This window comes from Pagrus major, chromosome 7, assembly GCF_040436345.1.
Source record: "Pagrus major chromosome 7, Pma_NU_1.0".
In the NCBI taxonomy this organism is placed as follows: domain Eukaryota; kingdom Metazoa; phylum Chordata; class Actinopteri; order Spariformes; family Sparidae; genus Pagrus; species Pagrus major.
Window position 1 is genome coordinate 24791023 of NC_133221.1, and position 22177 is coordinate 24813199.

The window sequence follows — 22177 nt, forward strand, 5'->3', positions numbered from 1 at the left end:
CTGGGCATTACATAACTGCATTCATTAGGTGATGTTTTCATTAGTAAGAATGGTTGTGTTTTGTTACTTTAGAGTGAGCCTTTTATATCGTCAGAGGGAGCGGGTTCTTTTACACGGAGTCCGTAATATTGCACCACCATGTTTCTACAGTAGCACAGAATGTACAAACCATTCAGTGGCTCTGGAGAGGGCCTTTCGTGTCTGTAGCAGCCACCATAGGGGTACAGTTTGTAGCAACCTCACTGCGAGATGCCACTTAATCGTATACACTGATCCCTTAATATCACCATGTTCACATTGTCATTGTAAGCATGTTAGCATGCTGACATTAGCATCCTGTTTGAAGCACTGCTGCACCTAAGTACAGCCTCACAGAGCCACTAGCATGGCTGCAGACTTGGTCTTGTTTTATAATATATTTCTGAGTACTCATGCTGACTAAAAGTGTGCAATGGGATATAGTGACCTTTTAGGTATTTAACTGACACCCACAATCTTGCCCGAATCCATGCTTTAGTTACAAAAACAGAAACTAGAAAATGCATACATTGACAGTGATTACTCTTAGATAAATTAACTTTTTTGTTTATAAAAATATCTTCTGAGCAATACTATGTTACCTACTAAACATATTAGCTAGCTGGTCCATGTTAGTCCTGCCTAAAACAGCTTCTGATACACAGCAAGCTAGGATTGACAAAATCTCCTCATTATAGACATTTTTTCTCATCTTTCTGTCACTGTGAGGACATTTGTCCTTGTAAGAACAAAAATAAAAGAACACACACAGACAAAACCCGATGGGTTCACCTTGCTCTCACAGCTGGGGACGAGGAGGCCTCCTCTCTTTAATGTCCTCTCAGATCTGAAGTCTGCATCGCTGCATTCAGCACTTTCCTCCACTGATGCTTTGATAAGCTGTTCAGTCTTTTCAGTCTGCTCTGCTGGTTTTGGAAAAGACTGAGTCTATTTTTTTCCACCATTGCTGAGAGAGGCTGTCTGATCTTGGACAAGTTTTTAGGCCGCTGGCAGTGGATGATGTTCTGTGACCGGTTTTGTTGTTAATGTCAACGATGTCTCTTGAACTAATGACCTAATCGCAGATTAGCATCAAATTTGGTTACGAAGATGTAGAATTCAGTATTCTGGTGAGCTACTGCATCTGCTTATCTCTTCTCTCATATTTACACACTATTTGAAGCGCACATTCGTACTGCAGGAAGGAGGAACTACCTATCATGAGCTTACCCTGAGTGCCTCTGTGAGGCCGAATTTTTGCTTGTGAGACTATTGCTTCAGGTTGTGTTTTGTTTTGTTTTGTTTTGTGTGTGTGTGTGTGTGTGTGTGTGTGTGTGTGTGTGTGTGTGTGTGTGTGTGTGTGTGTGTGTGGCAGTGTCAGAGGCTTCAGCTACAGGTCCAGAAGCTGTTCTTGAGGCTTGTGTGTCCACCGATGTGGATGCCCACATGGACCACTCAGACGGCGGTGACATAAGTCTAGGAAATGTAAGTATTGGGTCTGATTGCAAATACTCTGAGATACTTATATCTTGCAATTACTTTATAACATTGGTTATCCCTTAACTTTTCATCTACCATCATCATCATTTTCACATTATTATTGTCCAATACTTGGGTTAATCCCTGCCAAACTAAAGACGTTCCCATCAGCCTCAGCTATTCTTTGTGTCTTGTCACGATTAGCAAATATTAGCATGCTCAAATGCTAAAGTTAGACCGTTATTATATCAAACATTATACCTTTTTAACATAAACATGTTACATTTGTCTTTGTGAACAAGTTAACATGCGGATGTAAGCATTCATCTCAAAGCACTGCTGTGCCTGAGTACAGCCTCCCAGAGCTCCCATAAAATTTTTAGAATAAATACGTTGGTAAGTGGAAAATTTTTACATAACTGTGGCACTAGACAAAATGTAAGGGATCCCCGAAATCGTTTAGGACCATCGTCTCCACCCCTGCTGCTAGCTGTTGGCATGAAAATTGCCACATTTGAAGATATTGGCTCAATGAATTGCTTTTGATAGATATGGCCCAAAAATATCAGAAGGGTGTGTCTCTGAAGAGACAGAATATTATATGTGTCTGTAGAATACTCTGCCTCTCAGTCTTGTTTTTAGCACTGATGCTGTGTGTGCCTTGTGGCCAATGTGAAGTTCTGGAGCTGTTCAGGGTTCATTACATCTCTCTGGTGGAGGCTAATGGTGCATCGCCTCTCTCCCTGCTCTTGTTATGGCTGTGTGTATTGCATTTGCCTGCATGCCTGCGGCTCGATCATTGTCATTTTGACTGATACTTTCACATTGTGTGATGAAGGCTGGTGTCTTAAATGGCAGATTATCCATCAAGCTATCATGGTCCCACAGTATTGAGTCTGTTGCTGCATGAATGGCTTCCTCGTCTCTTTTGTGTTTTTTTATTATTGCTCTCACAACCTTGGTGCTTTTTGTAGCTGAGCAGACAATCCGCAGAGCGCGTCACTGTAGTTTGATTACATGCTATTTGAAGTTTTATATCTGAGAGATTTTTAGCTTCCTCGACATGGATGGAAATGGTTTTGTTTGATGAAAAAAAAGGTTGAACTCTTGAGGCTGTTATTAAATATAAAGAGATATTAGTCTGATTTTGCATTTAGAAAGAACATCTGATGTTTCTTTTTAAAGAAAAGTGGTCATTTGACATTTGTTTTGTTGAATTCTTTTTTTCTTTTACAGAACTATAAAATAAAATATTTAAAACTCAAATGTTTTCTTGTCCTGTTTGATGTCAGGTCAGAGAGGGGCAGATTGGACCTTTTGAAAGCATCAAACTGGAGGTTGTTTTCACTCCAACCATTCCAGGAGAGGCCAAACTGGACTTCCACATCAAATTCTCCGACATAACCAGCAAACCAGTAAGACACAGCTTGTTTATCATCTTGTGAATGACAGCAGGAGAAATCAAGATTAGGGAAATACAGAGCCATAGACATAGGGTTATTTTATGATAATCATTTGTAATTAACGGCTTGTTGGGACAAACAGATCCCCATCCAGGTGAGGGCAGTGGCAGTCAGCGTCCCAGTATGGGTGGTCCAGCCCAGCATTGACCTGAAGATCTGCATGTTTGACCGCCTCTATCAAGACAGTATCATGGTCCAAAGCAGGTGGGTCCAGAATGTGGCTGACAGTTTGTCATATGGAGATTGTGAGTGCACTCTAGATACAGAAATATTCTTGAGCACCTGAACTGTGGCACTCAAAATATATTTATGTGCCCTGCTTGGCTCCCAATCAAAACCCAGAGTTTAATATGCAAGAGAGGAAGCAAAGGGACTTCAGTGAATCCACACAACTTTACACTGATTGTGTCACTGATTGAAGTCTATACTAACAGTATGTACAAACCTTGTTGGGTTTTAACCCCGTATACAGCAAATAGCTGGATAATGTGTATTGGCCGCTAGAGCACAAAGTCACCAGGTGTAGTTAACTTCTTTACTCTGTTGCCAGGCATGGATATAATTACAGGCGGTTACAAGATGTAGACATTAATGGTGGTTTCTGAAAGAAGTAGAACATGAATAACACCCCTCTCAAAGAAAAATCTCCAACAAACTGAGCATCCTCTCTAATCCAGCAATAAACGGCTCCAAAAATCGTTTCACACTAGCTGCAAACACAGGCGTAATATGGATAGGCACAGTATGACATTAGCTTGCTAGCCAAAGACTGTGTAATTAGCATTAATCCTAGCCAAAATAACCACAGGTAAGCACAATTAACATTCAATACTCTCCATTGCAAACTGAAAAGAACTCAGGAAGAGCTTAGCCTAAAATGTTGCTCTATTGTTTGAATACTTCTTACTCATTTGTTAATGAATGAACACAAGAATCCCTACAATACACACATCAAATAATACGTGAATTGTGTAGTCTACAAAGTTTGAAGTAAATCAGGATGATAAAAACACAAGCAAGCGAACAATCAACATGCCTCATTAGCTCATTTTCTGTGTCAGAATAAACACCAACAGTAACTCAAGGGAGTTACACACCAGAGATATTTGAACAGTCCCTCTGCCACTATAAATGAATAAAACTAGTTTCCTCTCCCTTGCTGATGTGTAATTGGTTTACATTTAGAATTAGCCATTAGCACATCTTGTCCAGCTGCCTTGTTTGAACAGGTAACACATCAAATTAAGGGACGTGAGATGTCGTTTAATAGCATGTAAGTGTCACTATAAGTATTCATCTGTCACAGTTAGACAACAGCGGTTTAATGGACAATTGAACTCCAGTTTTCATGGTGATGTGTATGCACTAGGCATCTGTAATGTTTGGAACAAGGGTATGCAATTTGGTACTAACTATAAAATAAACTGAAGATGGTACGCTGGGTGAGTGCCTCCTCAATTAGTAAGAATGAACCAGGTAGTGATATAGTAGTTGCATAATACAAGTGCATACTTTGAGAGAGAAAAAGTAATTGTTTAAAACCAATTAAAATACAGTATAACCAATCAGCTATACATACAACTATATTCTAAGACATTAAGTTTATATATCAGCTAATTTATAGGAAATTAGTTGGAAACAAGTGCTGTCTTTGTAACCAGTATCAGTGTTGCTAAAGATGAGCCATGATCACCTGCTTGAACAATGACAGCACGCCCACGAGACACACCTACCCAGTGGCACTAAAACTGTAACTGCAATTTCAACTAAAGAAGAGAGTTGTGTTTATTTGCCAGTTGATAGTGTCATTATGTCAGTCACCACTTCCATAAATGGTTTATCAAAGCAACATGAGGCAAATGAAGGCCCTTTAAAGAGATGACATAGCTGCTGTATTATTGTAGCAGCATCTTGTCACACAAAAATGTGTAATGTGGCAATGTGCAATGTGTGACTGCATATGCCAAACAGGCAAATTGTGTTGGCAAAGGGGAGCAGCGGTCACCAATCCAAGCTCATTAGAAGGGATAAACGGGCAAAAATAACCACGGACTGTCAGCTTACAAGCCTTTAACCAACACATCAAAAACTACAACATGTGAACTTCTGAAAGTTCTTGTATCTATCTTGTATTGTATATTACTTTTTAATCTACTAAGGTAAACATCTTCTATCAACATGATTAGCAACAATACAGAGGTTGTCCAAAGGTAAAACCTTTCATATTATTTGTTGTTGAACATTTCAGAAGCCAGAGGAAATCCAGGCTCTAAAAAGTCTTTATTATAGTGGCTAAATCATTAAATGGCCATACAAAGAGCTCGGATAAAAACCTAGTGGTCCAAGCATGTTAGCTTTTTTAATCATCAGCCTTTTAATGATTTAGCCACTGTAATAAAGGCTTTTAAATATTTCCTTCTTTGTTATATTTTCTTATATTTGGAGTGCCTGGATTGCCTCTGGGTTTTGAAATGCTCTTTCTCCTGTTCCTGTTCTGTTCCAAGAGCACCCAACACAATATTTATCTACATTGTATTACATGAAGCAACCAGTCATCTCTTTTCTCTTCGTGTTGAACATTGTTGAAAACTCTACAGAAAGTTCAAAACCTGTAGACAAACTTAAACCATGTCAGAGTAGGCCAGGTAGAGAGCAAACAGCACATTCAACACAATCTCAAGCCCTTTTTACGCAGAGTGTTACAAAGTTTTTTGCTTTAAATTACATCACATAATCACCATCAGTAAATAGTGGACCCTGTCTGGCTCTCACTCCCGGAGAGCGATACTGTTTCTGGGGGGAAGTTCACCGAAGACTCGGTAGGGAGGGCTGACCGGGTTGAGGTGACTTTTCCACATTAAATTTGGCGATTTTATTTTCTATATAAGTTGCCAAAGACAGCAACTACAACAACACAATAGTGGAAGGCGACAAAGACATGTGAGTGAAAGTTTTTTGCTAGAAATCACCACCAGTGAACAGCAAGTTGTCTGGGGACAGACGCTGTTTTCAGGGCGGAAGTGTGACGAAGAGTCGTTAGAACGCCAACTTTTTCACTTTTTCTGCATTTCTTTTCCTTGTATAAGTTGCCAAAGACAGAACCTGTGACCACCTTACTGTTGTTTGGTCTTGTAATGTTGCTTTGTGGGTTGGAGTGTGGGACATTGATCTTTTATTGTGAGCGATATCCAGTGAAGGATCTGTTTTGTTGTCAGACTATGAACACCATCAGAACGTCACACCCCTGTCCCACGCTGCCGCCTCTAAACTTTCACACAGAGGTCGATTCATCTCTGTTGCCGTTCTGTTACTACTTCCGCTGGCAGATCAGAGGTGGAAGGAAACTGTCCCCCCATTCCACCTCTGTAACCTTTATACTAACGGCGAGGTGGAATAGCGGTACAATATTCACGCGTTGAGCCAGTGGCAGTGTGAATGGGGCTTATGTTACACGCAGTACGAACTAATCTCATAGTCTATTGCGCAGCTTGTGGTCTTTTACAAATATGATATCTGTTATTGTGAATCTTGTCTAATGCACACCTGGTAGAGAGGTGCATAGGAGAGTCGAGTCATGCAAAAGAAGATATTGAAGCCCCACACACTGTCAGCACTTTTTCAAAAAACTAGGTTTCAGTCATAGATCTCCATCAGGAATTCAACTCGCAATATGGAGCAACATCTTTAAACTCAAGTTACAACAACCAATCAAAAATCTGTATTTATTTTAATATTTAAGAGGCTGCATAAAAGCCCTCAGCCCAAGTGAGTGGTGCATGTCATATTTCCATTTTATTTGTTGTCATGCCCAGAAACAACTCAGAATAGAGTTTGGAAAGTGGCATGGACTGCTGATGTAGCATGCTGTCTTATCTGCTGAATGCAATACTAAAACTCCCTCACACTCTTAGTCCCTGCCAAAACAGGCATTTTCACAGAAAAACGGCTCATGGAAATCCCTGAAAATTGACAGGGCCAGCTTACTTTTCAGCCGGCCTAACATTACACTCTCCTCCTGCCTGCGCTCAGTGCCAAACCCGTGCCGACATAATAAAATAGAGATGTATTAGCTGATCAGTGTTCCGAAACAAAAGATGACGTAAGGGACCGAGTGGTAAGCTCGCATCCCCACAATCCTCTTTGGTCTGTACAGTAGCACAGAGCCAAAGTAAATCCTTTATGATTATGGATGTGATACATTATGATGCACACACAAGGTTAAGAATTCACCAGAGGGCAGAAACATTTGCGGGTGTGTGGTCCACCACCTAGCCAGTCATTGTGTCACATCATGTGGGGGAGGGAGTGCAATGTGTGGGGGTGGGGGATTTGTGACAACTGCCATCTGGTGCGCTGGCACAGCAGCACATGTGACAACGTGACGATGACAGCATCAGTGTGAACAGCAGTAAAGAAGAAAATGTTAATGCTTGCACCCGCAAATGCAATATGTCACTCTGCCTCTAAGTCAGTAATTTGAACACAAAATAGCTTGGCAGGCTTTTTAGGGAAACAATAAGAGAGCTGCTGCTTTCATCATATAATTTGTCACTTTTTCCTTTCAGTAGATGAGTAGATATCCCACAACTCCTCCTTAGTTTGTGACAGATTTTTAAGAGAACAGCACAAAGCATAATTGAATATGCCTCTCTTGTCCGTGTGCCAGTGATTTGAATATGACTCCTACTAATTGAAAGAATTTTTCAAGAGGCTTTAAAATGTGCAGTGTTTGACGTCTGCGTGTGAGCCAATGATTGAAATATTCTGCAGACAGTTGGCAGAGTTTTTCTTTTCAGGAACAGTGTGCGTGTGTTTTTTTTTTATTTCAGACCCTGCTCCACCGACACCTGCTGGGGGCTTGAGCATTCCTGCCCAAACTCAGGCAATAAAGAAAAAAAAACACAATCAACCTGCCTTTTTTCCTTCTCAAAGCCTCCTGTCCTTGATTTTTGTTTGCTGTATTTCTAATACACCGATTGTGCCTTGTCTTAGCACAGCCTGTGCTCTGTGATGTTTGGCCTGAGGAGTGTGAGTGTGTTGTCGATGTTAAAGTTGATTTCTCTTTTTGCTCTGGGGGAAAGAGAAGCACCGGTTCTCCCAGCTGGTTAATTTGAAATACATTGCATGGTATGAATCAGACAGTGCTGCATTACAGGGACAGTTGCCTAGAACCCTTGCTGTGAAGGCTTGGTATCCCATGAGGCTTTGGAGTACACGTGGAGTAGGCAAGCGCAGCCACCTGGCCCTTTCAAGAAAGGGAAGAGGCACTGCTGTAGTCGTGGGCACTCAGAGTCCAGGCTCTGCATGTAGAGCCAGCATGAGCTGTTTCACTGCAACATGACCTGACATGCCACTAAATCTCAATGATTATTATGAGTGTCTTTATTGATATTCTTGGTTTGATCACTTGCCTAACTTCAGAAGACGTTGTTTGCTGCATTTATTTCTCTACAGTTTGAAAAATACTACCCATAGACTTCTTTCCAATGTTATTTTTTGGCAGTCGGAACATGCACAGAGAAAAAGGGGTTTCACAGTGGCATTTTTGGCCGTGCGGAGTCGTACCATGGCATGTCGATTTGCATTTCTATTCGCAGTTTAAATGTACCGAGTTGGGCCAAGCCACGCTTAGACGGACTATATCTGGAGTCTGGTCAAAGCGTGCATGACTGCCTCCAAGTGGGTTGCGGTTGGATGGGCTTCGTCATCATTCAGGGACAAATGGTAGACTCTTCTTCCTCTCTTAATCCATTTCATCATCCCATCTCAGTTTTTCAAGCAATAAGTGGCAGATGCTAAACAAAATCATAACAGTCTGAAAAATGATGATAAGTCACTGGCTATAAACCATTGTTGCACAGTGCGATACTAAACAGGTTATTAAAGGGTTATTAAAGGTCATTAACTCAAGACAAGCTCGTCACCTGTTAAAGACACACCTTCAAGCCTGTAGCCCTGTTGTAATGGAGATTCAGCAAATGTGTATTGCTAGATGAATGTCTGTCACAGTGAACTGCTTCAGTCTCATCTCATTTTAAAACCATGAGCATTATTATGCCTCTACAACAGCCTCCACTCTTTGGAGAGAGCTTTCAACAAGGTTTTGGAACCTGACTGCAGATATCTGCATCGCATTCAGCCTCGAGTATTGGTTTGGTTGGCCCCCTAATGTTGGCCGATAAGGCCTGGCTCGCAATCCAATTCATCCTTAAGGTGTTATTGGACGAGGCTGAGGTCAAGTTCTTTGTCACCCAATAACACTGTGTCCTAACAGCATGTGAGCATCCGATGCGATGCGATGTTGGACGATCGCTGTCCACACTGAACCCGTTGAATATGCATTCTCTTACGTCATGTAAAGGAGCCATATTTTTTAAACAGAAAACACAGCTTTTATATTCTGATATTTAGATGTTCCTCTACTGGAAATAACAACCACTAGCAACAACAAGTCAGCAAAGAGGGAAGGTGCGTTTTCTTACCAGACACTTTCAACTCCCTGACGATCTCCTCCAGCCAGCTGGCACCTCATTTAGGTTTTGGTAGTAAAACTAGGTGGTATTGTAGAGATAATGTCATGATTTGGAGTCACTGTGTGGGTTGTCTTCCGTGCTTGGTGTCTTTTCTGCCTGTGTGTTTTTCAGAGCTGGTTAACTCTGCTATAACACTATAACTCTATATTTCAACTTCATGAATCAACAGTTCCTTGTCGAGCACTTTCAACGCAAGCGCCACAAACAAAAATGGAACCAGGGCATTTAAGGTGCAATATGTAAGAAATGGCCACCTGTCGAATTAGCCGTGTAACTAGCAGAGCTTTGGGCTAGCTGGTTAGCATGCTTACTTCAGTAGATATTACTGCAACACAGTAGCCTACGCAGTCATCATAACGCCAAAACTGTTATTTCGTCACATTCTGTTGATAATTGTAGTTAATTTTTGAATGGTATTGACTTAAATTCCTACATATTGCACCTTTAAAAATGACTTCTTCGTTAAGATTAGGCTTTGTCATAATGGTTACAACAATGAACACACGGTTGAGGTCATGGCACAGGTCATGGTCGTAGCCATGATTGAAAAAAGAGATGACTGCTGGTATGAAACAGGAAATGAAACGCAGTCTTCCGATTTCAAATCCCCTTTTTTAATGACCCATCCATCCTCCCTCCTACATGGACATAGAGAGGAGTCAACTGACTTTTCTTTATTTAGATAGACAACATATTAACTCAAAGAATCTCATCTACAACCTTCGGAAAGTGTGTTCCTGAATTAAAGAAATCAGTATTTGTTTTAACGACCAAATGAAATATTATTATAATGAAGGTTAATGAAGTGAAGGTTATATAATTAGTAGCACATCGTTCTTTACCCCGAGGAAGCAAATTATGTGAATTGCTGTAAACCCACCTTTAAATCATTAAACATGGCTTCAGAAATAAACTGGTCACAAGCAGCCAGTGAAGAAGACAGGATTAGCTAAATGCCCCTGTTAATTAAATCACCTAATTATCCTAAATGATTATGTAGCCATGAATATTCCTCCGAGAGTGATTTGAAGGTTATCACTTGGCCGGAATGAAGATAGCGACTTAATATCCCCCAAGTGTCCCCGAGGGAGAGAGAGAGTCCTTGCCTCGGGGAAACAACCATCTGGTTGACCTCGCTGATCAAAGTGGGTCACTTCATTTGAGAGGGGAATGGAAAAATGAAGGGTCCCTCAGCCTATTTGGCCACAGCTTGCTCGGTGCTCACCTTTTGTATCTATGAGAATAAAAGCAGCCATAACACAAAATTATCCCCAGTACACTATATGCATATCTCCTCCAGCAAACAGAGAGTTTTTTCAGCCTGTTTGTACTGTCATCGTTTTATGAAGGTGTGTGAGTGTGGGCTGTGGTTAAATGTGTTGGAGAATTCCCAAGGTGAAGAGCCATTTGTATCACAAGCCTCAGCTATAACTGAGGCTTGTAGCCACAGGCACAACCATCTGTTGAAGCTCCTAGAAATTGGGTCACCTAAAAGATATGGACTTTGGGGTACATCACTCCATACAAGGCAATTTATGTAGGTGTCACTCAAATAAAAATCTTTTCTCTGTCCTTGTTGAACCCCTGGGGTTAAAACATTTGCCCTGTAATGTCCATGGGGAAAAGCACCAGGAATATATATTTTTTGCTGTGTCTTCATCAATAACCATGTCAGTGATGGATTACAGTAAATGTGCTGCATCACAGAGGCACAAGGGAAGGGCAAATAAGGCTTAATGCAAATTAAACTTTAAAACATTACCCCTTCTGTTTCTGTGAACATTTGATAGATTTGTTTTAATCAGAAATGGTGGTCGTTTAAAGGTGTGGTCACCAACAGTGAAGTGAGTTTTACTGCAGGATCACGTGTTTATTTAACCTACATGAGTGTTTAATCGCCCCAAGATTACTTTACTGTACATTCGCCAAAGGTAGTGGACAGTGGCTGCTGCAGTCATGTTGATAAACAGGAGTGAAGATAAATTCACTTTTTAATCCCAATAGTTAAAAAGTAATCTCTGAACTCTTCTTCCACTGGTAAACAGCTCCAGATCAGAGCAGAATCTGATGTTTCTCTGACTGTTTATTCCCCCAGAAGGTCTGGCTCTGCACCTGAGTCTCTCCTCCAGAGCTGGCTGGCTCTGAGCAACTGCAGTGGCTAATATCGTATCATAACTTTTTTACAAGACACCAGAGTTTCTGCCCTTATCCATTCCTTTATAGTACATTATTGCCTGTAGTATTGACTGTACGTTACAGCCTGTGCATTATTTTTCAGTAATAGTACAGCTCGTCCTGGATTGCACCCAGTCTTATAAGACTGCACCTGGTGTATCATAATGTTAATGAAACCATATCTTTTGCATGACAGGGCCAAGACAGCCTTGAAACTGACCTTTGAGGTGTGCCCGGAAATGAGGAAACACATGGAGATCCTACCAAAGACAGGCTTCATCCAGGCTCAATCGAGCTTTAATGCCCAACTCAAGTTCCTGCCGAGGTAAGGAAGGACACACAGAGGATGCAATGATAATGGAATCACTGGAGCATTCATAATCTTATTTTAGACTGTAAGCTTGTTAATGATTCTATCAGCCTTCTATGAAAGTTTCACTCCAGAGGAGACTTGTCATATGTGTTGAGCCAGGCCTGCTCCTTCAACAAACTAGAAACCTACAGCTTGAAACCTACAGCTTTCTGTATACACTGCATGCAGTAAAATCTGGTTCAGGGCTCTTGGAAGTAGATATCTGGTTCAATAGTACACAATAAACCAATACAGCATTAGATCAGGACGAACTTTAAAGGATTGTTTAATTATGCTTTGGTCTTCTTTTAGAAATTTGCGATTTTGTCACAGTTTACAAAAGCAGTGAGGACCCAAACACAAGACACTCAGGAGGCAGGCAGGCTGAAGAAAAAGGGAGCTTTATTAAAATAAAGCTGTAAACCAAAGTCCAATAAATACAAAATACCAAACACAAAGTCTAAGCAAAAAAAGCTGGCAACAAAAGGCAAAAAAAAACAGAAGGAGCAGGCAAGGGCCAATCCGAGAATAAAGAGCTACAAAAATACAAAACCTAAATAAAGTACAAACCAAAGAAGCACTGAAAACACAAGCAGGAACACGAGGAGCACAGGAGACACAGGACTAATGTGGGAAAACTTCACAAAAGAACTGACAAAGAGAGAGGGGAGGCAAGGACTTAAATACACAGGGAATGATAACTAATTGAACACAGGTGAGTCAGGAAACGGCAGAAAACAGACAAAGAGAGGAGGAAAACACACGGACTAATTACACGGGAGGTTAATCAGGGACAGGAGAAACTAATCAGGACAATCCAAAGGGAGGGAAAACAAGACAAAGGGCAGGAAGTAACACGACATGAGACATGAGGATGAACCTTACAAAATAAAACAGGAAACAATAACTAAACCAAAAAACCCAAACTCTGACAGATTTGATTCAGTTAGTAATAATAAACTAATTCATTGATGTGATCTGGCACCACTGCAGCAGCACTAAAAAAGAAGAAGTTGGAAACAAAAGAAGTCAAAGGATCAGACACGTTTTAAACAAACCCAGGTTAGCCTTTAGGATCACCTGAATATTGTCTGACAACTTGCATTTTAGGCCCCATCTTTTTTACTGATAAAAAATAGTGGCCACAGATACAAGAATAAGGACTGAGTTATAAAAACTTAAATTAGCTAAAGCGCTAACTTGCTAGCTAGCCACAAAATGCATAAAACTGCATCCACCTCTTCAACTATCTATCCAATGTTTGATGAAAAGACACTATCTGCTGGAGAGATCTGTTGTAAAATCTATTACAAGTATACTGAAACCCTTCATTGCTTCCCTTTTTTTTGGAGGCAAGCGTTGGTGTTTTACAGAGGTACAAATGGCAACAATTGTATAGCCTGTCAACACCCAGGGGGTGTAAAAGAGTTGCTTCAACATACCTGCACTCTGAGAGCGGTGCTAATGGTTTCTAATGACTTTGAAGGATGCGCTAATTCTTTCTACAACAATACAGGCTCTATATTTAGATGGAGAGGCAGGAGTTGAACCGCAGTTTGAATGCCAGGAGAGCGGACAGGGGACCCCCAGGGCAAATATGAGAGGCGTGAAGTATGTAAAAACTCAGCGTGGGCGCTAGTATTCTTCTGCCCACCCTCCTTTTTTCCCTTCACAGTCCGGCAGCTCGGTATATTGATAGCTGAGAGGATACTGTTGCAAAACACTATGAACAGGAGGTCGTTTTTTTCACACATGACAAAAGTTCGGGGCAAGCACCGGTCATCGTTCAGCCAGGAAGGGGAAAGTGGGAAACTGTTAGTAATCTGCCTGAGTGAATCAGCAGAGGTTTTAATGCGAGGATTAGCGTACAGCATTACTCGTGCTGCTGCTGAGATGATGTAGCGTTCACAAGCACTAACAGCTACAACCGCCACCCCCTCCCTCCTCCCTCTGTATCACACTTTTTCTCGCTGTCTCTCTCTTGTGCTTCTGTGCTGTCTTCTCCCACTCTCTCACACATACTTCTCTTTTTCTTGGCCTCTCACCTCTGTGCTTAACTATACTTCTCTCTCTTCACTTCTCTCAGTCTCCACAGTCCTCTGTATCTCTGTGCTCTTTCACTTCGCCTCTAACTCTGCATCTCTTCTGCCTCTCTCGGTTATTCTCAAACTCCTCTCATCCCTCTATGCATCCAACATCCACCACTGTTTATATGCTGGCCCTGATTCTGCTTACATAACCTTAGACACCAGACCCAGTTCCCTGTGCTCTCGTTGACAACACTGTTGTTCCTAAAGGATAAGTCCAGTTTATTGCAACTTGGATTTTTTTTTGTGCATTTGGCAGTCACTTCTATTGATTATGATAACATTGAGCTCACCAAGATAATTGCTGGGATCTGGGAACAGACTGACAGCACTTTAAAAAAATCTGGTAATGAACTGAACTGAATTTTCATTCCATGTCACTTCCGTCTAATGTGTTGTGATGAGCAGATTTTTGCTGAGAGGGGTTGTTATGTTTGCATAAAATGATGTATGTGTCCCGTACAGTTGTTTTTGCACCTGCTGTGCCAACAATACCACTTTGAAGCACTGGGGGGATGACGCGTTTCTACTTGTCTACCATCGTCTACCATTTCATCAAATATATGGGCTGATGGGAAGGAAAAAGAAAATGTTTAGTCATTTTATGTATTGCCACAAAGTTCTTATCTTTTCTTTCATTTCCCATAGAAGACCGGTGTCTAACTAATACTCTCTTCTACTTCTACTAATTTCTTTGTGGACTTCTTTTCAAACACCACATCTGGAGGAGTGATCGTGACAACTGTTGACAACTTTCTATGAAACTTTCTCCCTCTCCACTGTGATTTTTGTGCAAATTACCTCATCGGTACTGTCGGCAGTATCCTGGCATTGCAGGCTTTTAGACGTATGTGTCTTCCTCTCTGTCTCATTTCCTACATTTTTTTCTTTTTTTAAAAAATATTTTACAATTGTTACTACTGATCAGCCCAACATCAACATGTCTTATTCATATTTCTTGCCCCATTGGACATGTGCCTTTCATGTGTGTTTCTGAAACATTAATTAATCTTGAGTATCTTTGAAAAACCTCAAACCAACAGCTATCTTGTAGCTGTTTTTATTGTGCAGGGGATAGAATCTCAATATCCAGATGGTTACAAGAGTCTGGGAATACCTTCAAAACAGTAATAAAGTTTAGTCAGCAATCTCAAACACTTTGCTCTGGGATTCAGATGTAATGATAATATATAATAGGGCTGCAACTAATGATTATATTCATTTTCAATTAATCTGATTATTTTCAAGAATTCATAGAATGTCAAAAGAATTGTGAAAAAGAGCCCAAAACAATGTCTCCAAAACCCAAAGACTCTTCATTTACTATCATAAATGATGATTAATTAATTATCCAAATCCAAAACAAGCCAGTATTGGTTGGGCTCTACAATTAATACACTAATCGTTGCAGCTTTAAATGGAGAGGTACAAGCTGGGGCCAGGTGAGGACACTGTTATTGTAACCAATAGAACAGTTGGCCAAAGCTGCAAAAATCATACTGTATTTATCCTTTAGGATGCCCTAAGGCCCCAAATAGTATCCTCTACCCACACAGGAAATTCACACAAATCACACTGGGACCGGAAAATAAATATGTTTGCATCATGTCAGCAAAGCAGTATGTCTCATCTCTGTCATGCTTGGATCTCGCCTTCAGATCTGTTGATTTTTGGTAGGTTGGCTTTTGTTTCATGCAGTGGCAGTGTGTCATTTAAAACGGCACTGCCAAGTCTTCCCTAGCCAGAGCCTGTGATTGGATTTTCAAATCCTCATTAGCAGCACTGCTTTCACTCACTGTCTCATCCACACACACACACACACACACACACACACACACACACACACACACACACTCATACACTGTTAAATCTGGATTCCGATGTGACTCATAGCTTTCATTCTTTACACAGGTGTTTGCTTCTTGCCTTCCGTCCTCAGGCTTTTGGGAGAGGGTGAGCACATTCTTGCTTCCTGCTCTGAAGGATTGCGCTCAACCTGCCCACATCCTTCACCATCTTTCCTTTGCTTCATCCCTCTCTGCCTGTCTTCCTCCACGTTTATTTGTCACCATCCAGCCCACATGTTTCTCTCACATATCTAGAGCATTGTTCCATACACTTCATAATCCCCTCTCTACGACGTCAAGGCCATTGGTTCACATGATCTTGTTCAGAAGAACACTGATTTACATTCAGATGGACACTGACAGCCCAAGTGAGGTGACTTTCTTTTGACTTAATTCATTTAGCCTGATATTTCGTCTATGTATTTTATTGCAGAGATATCTACTGACGTTAGCATGCTAACAAGCTAGCCTGTTCTGTCCCGGTCCAAAGCTCCCATGCTAGCGGTGTAAATACCAACTCTTCCCCAGTGGTCCGAAATCCCTGGACCGCAACAGCTGCAAGGCTAACTGAGCTAACTAGCTAATGGCAGCCATATTTAGCAGCAGTTAGCGGTTACTCTGGTGATATGCCTCCTATTTATTTTAAGTGTGAATTTGACAGGTAGCCTATTCTTACGTATTGCACCTTTAATTGAATACATATGTTGATTTGTATAAGAGTTGTCTATCCTATAAGTCAACTTAAAACAACCTTGTGTCAGCCTCGTCCTCGCTTTTTACCATTTTCGGTCACCTTATGTTGGCTGTAGCTATGCAGCTAGTTTTTTCATCTTTTAATCCTGCTTACAGGGCCAGCCATCAAACCAGACTTATTTGAACTGCTGATCTACGAAATCGGTGGTGTTTTACATCACCGCATTTATTTTTTAGGTTTAAACCTCATTACATTGGACTGGAATGAGCTGTGGGTATTAGCATGTGAGCTGCATGTGACCTGGCTCATTTGGGCCTCAGAACTGAGAGTTGAGAAAGACATGTTTTAGCTTTGAAAAACAATGGTTCAGCCTCCGGGTCAAGAAAAAACATTCTGCATGAAGCAAATTTTCAATCCAACACATTTTTGAAAAGACCGGAAGAACCTGATAACAAGATCAATAGGATGGGATGGCTTGAATGAACGGTTTTAAGTGTAATCTCTGAAGAGCGCTGCAACGTGTCCCTCCCTGGCAGTTCCGGCTGATAAAAGGGAGATTACAAGGATGATTTACTACAGATTACACCAAACAGCTCTGCCGGTGCTCCCACTGCTAGCTCGCCGCTCACACCACCACAGAAACTTTAATGACGTCACGAGTTGCAAAAAAACAAACAAGCAAAATAACCTTTTGGTCAATACAGTTTTTAAGATTTCTTTCACGGTCATTTCCCATATTTTTTTGCCCGTCCATTTCCCCGTAGTGAGAAATCCCTAAGCCTCTTAATCCGTTTTGTAATCCTTTTCATAATCACTTTTTTTTTAATGGTGAAGTGAAATCCAAGCAGGATATTGGAGAGGGATATATATACATTTCAAATATGTCATATTTGCTCCCATCAAGTAAAAAGAAGCACTCAAGCAGCCACTTTCCTAAAATCATAAGCTCTTAAAGTGAGATATCTGTCTTTGGAGATTTTTCAGCCTTGCTCCTGTGGATATTAGGTGATTGTCATGATTAACCTTTCTTTGGCTTTCCAGGGTTTTTTTTTTAGGGGATTGTTGTGTGGATAAAGTAGATGACATTTTGCCCAGTTCTTTCACTAGTTGTAGGTGAAATCCCTTTTGGATATACGCACTGCAGCTCTCTTAGCAGTACCACAAAGTCAAAACAACTATTTCAGTTTTACTCTGTCCGCCGCTAATCTCAGAAGTATCATTAAAGACTATGGAGGAGAATTACTTTTGGACGTGGCTGTGGATAATCTGGCCACAGAGAAGAAAAGTACACAAGTAAATCTGTGCAGGACACTGACAAATCTGAAACCCCATCCATCCGCACAACTCTCCCGAGCATATGGGCCTGGCGACGTCCCACCATGCTTTTCCACTCTGCCCTGCCAAGCTAATTCAAGAGTGACTCTCCAGCAGCGATTCTATTTGCAGGCAGAACAAGAGTGCTTCCTTAAATACACCCTCTGCGCTCATTGGTCAAGCCACAGAGGGAAGAAAATGATTTTCATTACTCCCCTTTGTAAATGCAAAGAGATTTAATTTTGACGTGTGTGAGGACGTGACCTTTCTAGCTCCGAGTCATGAAGAGCGCTGGAGTACAGCAGCGTGTTTACAGCAGATGCGTGCAGCAGCGAGGGGCTGGAGGAGATATGAAACGCAAACCTGTCCTCGAACCTGAAGCTGACAGATTTGTTGAAGGCGAGGCTTGGTTTTAGCGCTTCAGAAAAAAAAAAACGTGCTGACATCTGGAGAGTCTTAAAACCACTGACATTTACAGCATTAGCTCTCGAGCCTTCAACCAGCATTAAGAGCGTAAAGAGGGGAAGACAGTTGATAGGAGAGAAACAGAGGAGGGAAAAGCAAGGAATGGAAGGGGGAAAAAAGAGGAGGATGTTGGGAGAAGGAGAGTGAAAGAGAGGGGAAGTGGGGGTTGGATCTGAGCCACAAACTGCATTTGACATTTGGAACACTGTTTACATGATAACGAACTACACACACACACGGAGATATTCAGTGTATATGTTATATTGAAGGACTGGAGTTTTACATAAGCCTGTGCATGACTACTGGGCCTCTTTGAATCATACTTACGTCTCCCATCACCATGGCTACAACCTACAGTAGTGTGGAGGCGCGCTCTACATCTCTCTCCTGCCTTCCCAGGCGAGCCGATCCTACAGTCGTGGGTTAAAGTAAAATGATGGGTCTTCGGGGTCTTAATCTTTATGGGTTTTTTTTAAAAGCTAAATAGTAGCTCGTGGCTTTTGACTATCTGATGTGCTGACCAAAAATTTGCAACCTTATGTGTTTGTTATCAAGTCCTGATTGGTGCTTTTCTCTGTTCATGAGCGTGATGTAAAAAACGCTGCTTCTTTTGCTCTCTTATAGATGCTCCTTATCCAAAGATGCCAAGAAGTTTTTTGACAGTGACACAGGAGTCCTGGAAGTCCCAATGACAGTGCAAGTAGCAGGCCAGGTTTGCATCATATTATTATACACTGCATACATCCAGTCTATTATACAGTAAACCTCCCTGGGATCCTGAAAACAGTGTACTTGTGTCCTACTTTGTCCCCAACAGAAGCAGAGCCGCTGAAGGTTGTAACCTATTTTGCTGATAACAAGCTAAAATTATCTCCCACCCCCAAGGCCCAGTTACTCCATGGGCGCTAATAAGCCAAGCATAAAGGTTATCCCGTATTGTTTGACAAAAAAATTCTCCAGAAGCTCAAAATGGGAACACATAAGTACAGATTATGTACTATGTGTCTTCATATATAACATGTATAACAGTATATAACACATAAAACATGGACACACTCACATACATGAGACATACAATTTACATTCATATCTACCAACATGCAAAGTGGGAACAGTTATATATAAGGCTATAAAAGTCTGCTTCATTTGCTGCACAGATGATTTTAGACGACACACAGTTGGAGCATTTCCACAACATGAATTGTCCTGTGACTCTCCTGGTTGAATCATCAGCATTACTGATGAGCAAATGTGTTCCAAAATATCTGTTTTTGTGATAGTGTGACCTATATCCACTTTACCAACTGCAAGTCCTTTTGCTTCCGGTGCCAACTCTACTGTATACATCTATAGTTAGCTCAGTTCTTTTTCATCCATCACTTTTCACAGTTCGCTTTTTATGTATAGTTAATAGTTTACTGTTTGTTTTTGTTAATAGTGTTTTTAGCATTTTTGATCTTTAAGATAATCACGTAGGTGTTTCTAACTAACAAGGTTAGCCTCTCAGCTAGCCTAGCTGGCTTCCTAAAAAGCTCTGCCTATACACACTCAATAGTAGTCACCAGTCACCCTTCTCTCTGATTTGTGATTTAAATCCTTTATCCAACAATGAGGTCAAGACAGTGTTAGTCAGTCACTTTCACTTTTGGTTGCTCTTCCAAGCACGGAGTGCGGAAAAGAACCATAGCAACCTAATGTTAGCGTGTGGCTAGCTAACGTTGTTAATGGTTATCTATTGAGCTAAACTACCAAAAATGTTAAAAACAGCATATATAATAAAACTGACAGTAAACTATTAAGAATATATACAAGGTGAACTGTGACAACTTAAGTATTTTAACTAAGTTACTGGTGAAAAAAGGGAGCGTACCTATGTTCCCCGGGTCCTATGTTCCCCGGCAACAGTGGGGAACATAGGACCTTTCTAAGAAAGGGTCCTAAGTAACTAACCCTAACCCCTAACCCCCTAACCCTTTTGAGGGAAAGTGGGGAACATAGGACCCTTTTTCTAAAAAAGGGTCTTATGTTCCCTGGTCACATACACAGCGGGGAACATAGGACCCTTTGGGTGAACAGCGGGGAACATGGGACCCTTTTTTTAGAAAAAGGGTCCTATGTTCCCCGGTCACATACAAAGCGGGGAACATAGGACCCGGGGAACATAGGGATGATCCCGTGAAGAAGCACTGAGATAACTATAGATGTAAACTGTAGAGATAGCATCAGAAGCAACAGGACGTGCAGTTCGTAAAGTGGATATACGTCACACTACATTGTGCAAGTGGAGAATATTCATACTATTGTAAAATGGAGAAGTTAACTACAGCTCCCATGGTGCATTTCAGTAAGGAACAATGCTGTTCCTTGACTGCGAATGACCAGCAGAAGCTGATGATTGCTCTTCAAACACAATCTGCAGCACAATTATGTTTTTTAACAACATCCTAAATGTTCCTCAACATAGACACACAGGAGGCTTCTGGATGATGTTACATCACAGTAAGTTTCTGTTATGACTAAGCTTTAGAGCTTCTGTCTGTCTTTTACAGAATGTTACCTTTTCTTGTTACCTGCAGAAGTTGCCTTTTAATATTTGATCAAAGGTGTCCATGTCTCTAAAGTGTGGGCTTCTGTTGGTGTACGGGTATGGGTTTCTGCTGGAGCAGCGGCGGTAATCTGCCACCAAACAGGATGTCTTATATTTTTAGCACTCTATATAACAAATAAATATACGCAGCTCAGGTGAGAGCTCAGGTGTAAAATGTCCATTTTGGAATGTATGGACTTCATCTGTAAGAGTACCAATATCATATTGGTACAATTGATAACCTATAAATATGTGTATTGTTAACTTTGATACACTTTAGTACATTTTACCCAGACATTACATTGTCATGCCAACACCAGTTCATACTGGTATTGCATATATTTAGTGTAGATTTTCTTCAGACACAAAAACATCTTGGATTTGTTGTTATATGGTAGCTTTATTTGTGTATAGTGCAACAAACATTGATAAGGAGACTATTCAGCCTTAAACAGAAACTATCATTCCTCTCGGGAGTCACAAATCTACATATCCTCTTCACAAGGTCCAACTTGCATTTTGAAATATGTAAACAATCAGCTCAGAAGCCATTGAAGTGGAAAATAAAGTGCTTACAGCAACCAAATTCCTTCTATTCCTCAGCAGCAGCCTTTATTAACAAACACAGAGCAGCTGCTTAGACATTCGTGTTGCATTGATGCCAGTCCTCTTTCTCAGTAAATCTAAATCTGGTCAGTCTTCTTGCCAAATCGTCACCTTCCTCTCTTGCACCATCCAGCCCCAATTCCCTCTCTCTACCAGGACGAGGAGGGGGGAGCGGAGCTCTGACAAAGAGCCAGGATGCTCCCGTGGAGCACCAAAGCTGTTGCCCCAGCCCCGGGCTCTGAGCTCCTGGCATTAAACTATGCACTCGCACAACACACACACACGCACGTACGCAGGCACGCACACACGCACACACACACACACACACACACACACAAACACACATGCACGCACACACACTGTTGTATGGTCACCAGACGCCACAGCAGCCAGGAAAGCAATGGTGCAGAGACCAATAAACAAGGTCATGTTCTGATCACTGACATGATCCAAATAGACATTATCTGGGGGGGAAAAAACAGCTCACAAGATTACTACGTTTTCTAATCTAATACTATAGGGACATAATGGACCCAAAGGAGTGTTAAAGGCCAGTA

At 41.2% G+C, this 22177-nt stretch overlaps 1 protein-coding gene across 3 annotated transcripts in view; it reads left to right on the forward strand.

The window, feature by feature from the left end:
* The window catches only part of cfap74 (cilia and flagella associated protein 74), a 59800-nt gene that overhangs the window by 23341 nt on the left and 14282 nt on the right, over positions 1–22177 (forward strand). For all 3 annotated transcript variants that reach the window (XM_073470719.1, XM_073470720.1, XM_073470721.1), the window contains exons 19-23: positions 1394–1503; positions 2790–2912; positions 3043–3164; positions 11865–11993; positions 19052–19139. In XM_073470719.1, coding sequence (XP_073326820.1) covers positions 1394–1503; positions 2790–2912; positions 3043–3164; positions 11865–11993; positions 19052–19139 — 572 coding nt within the window. The remainder of the gene's footprint in view (positions 1–1393; positions 1504–2789; positions 2913–3042; positions 3165–11864; positions 11994–19051; positions 19140–22177) is intronic.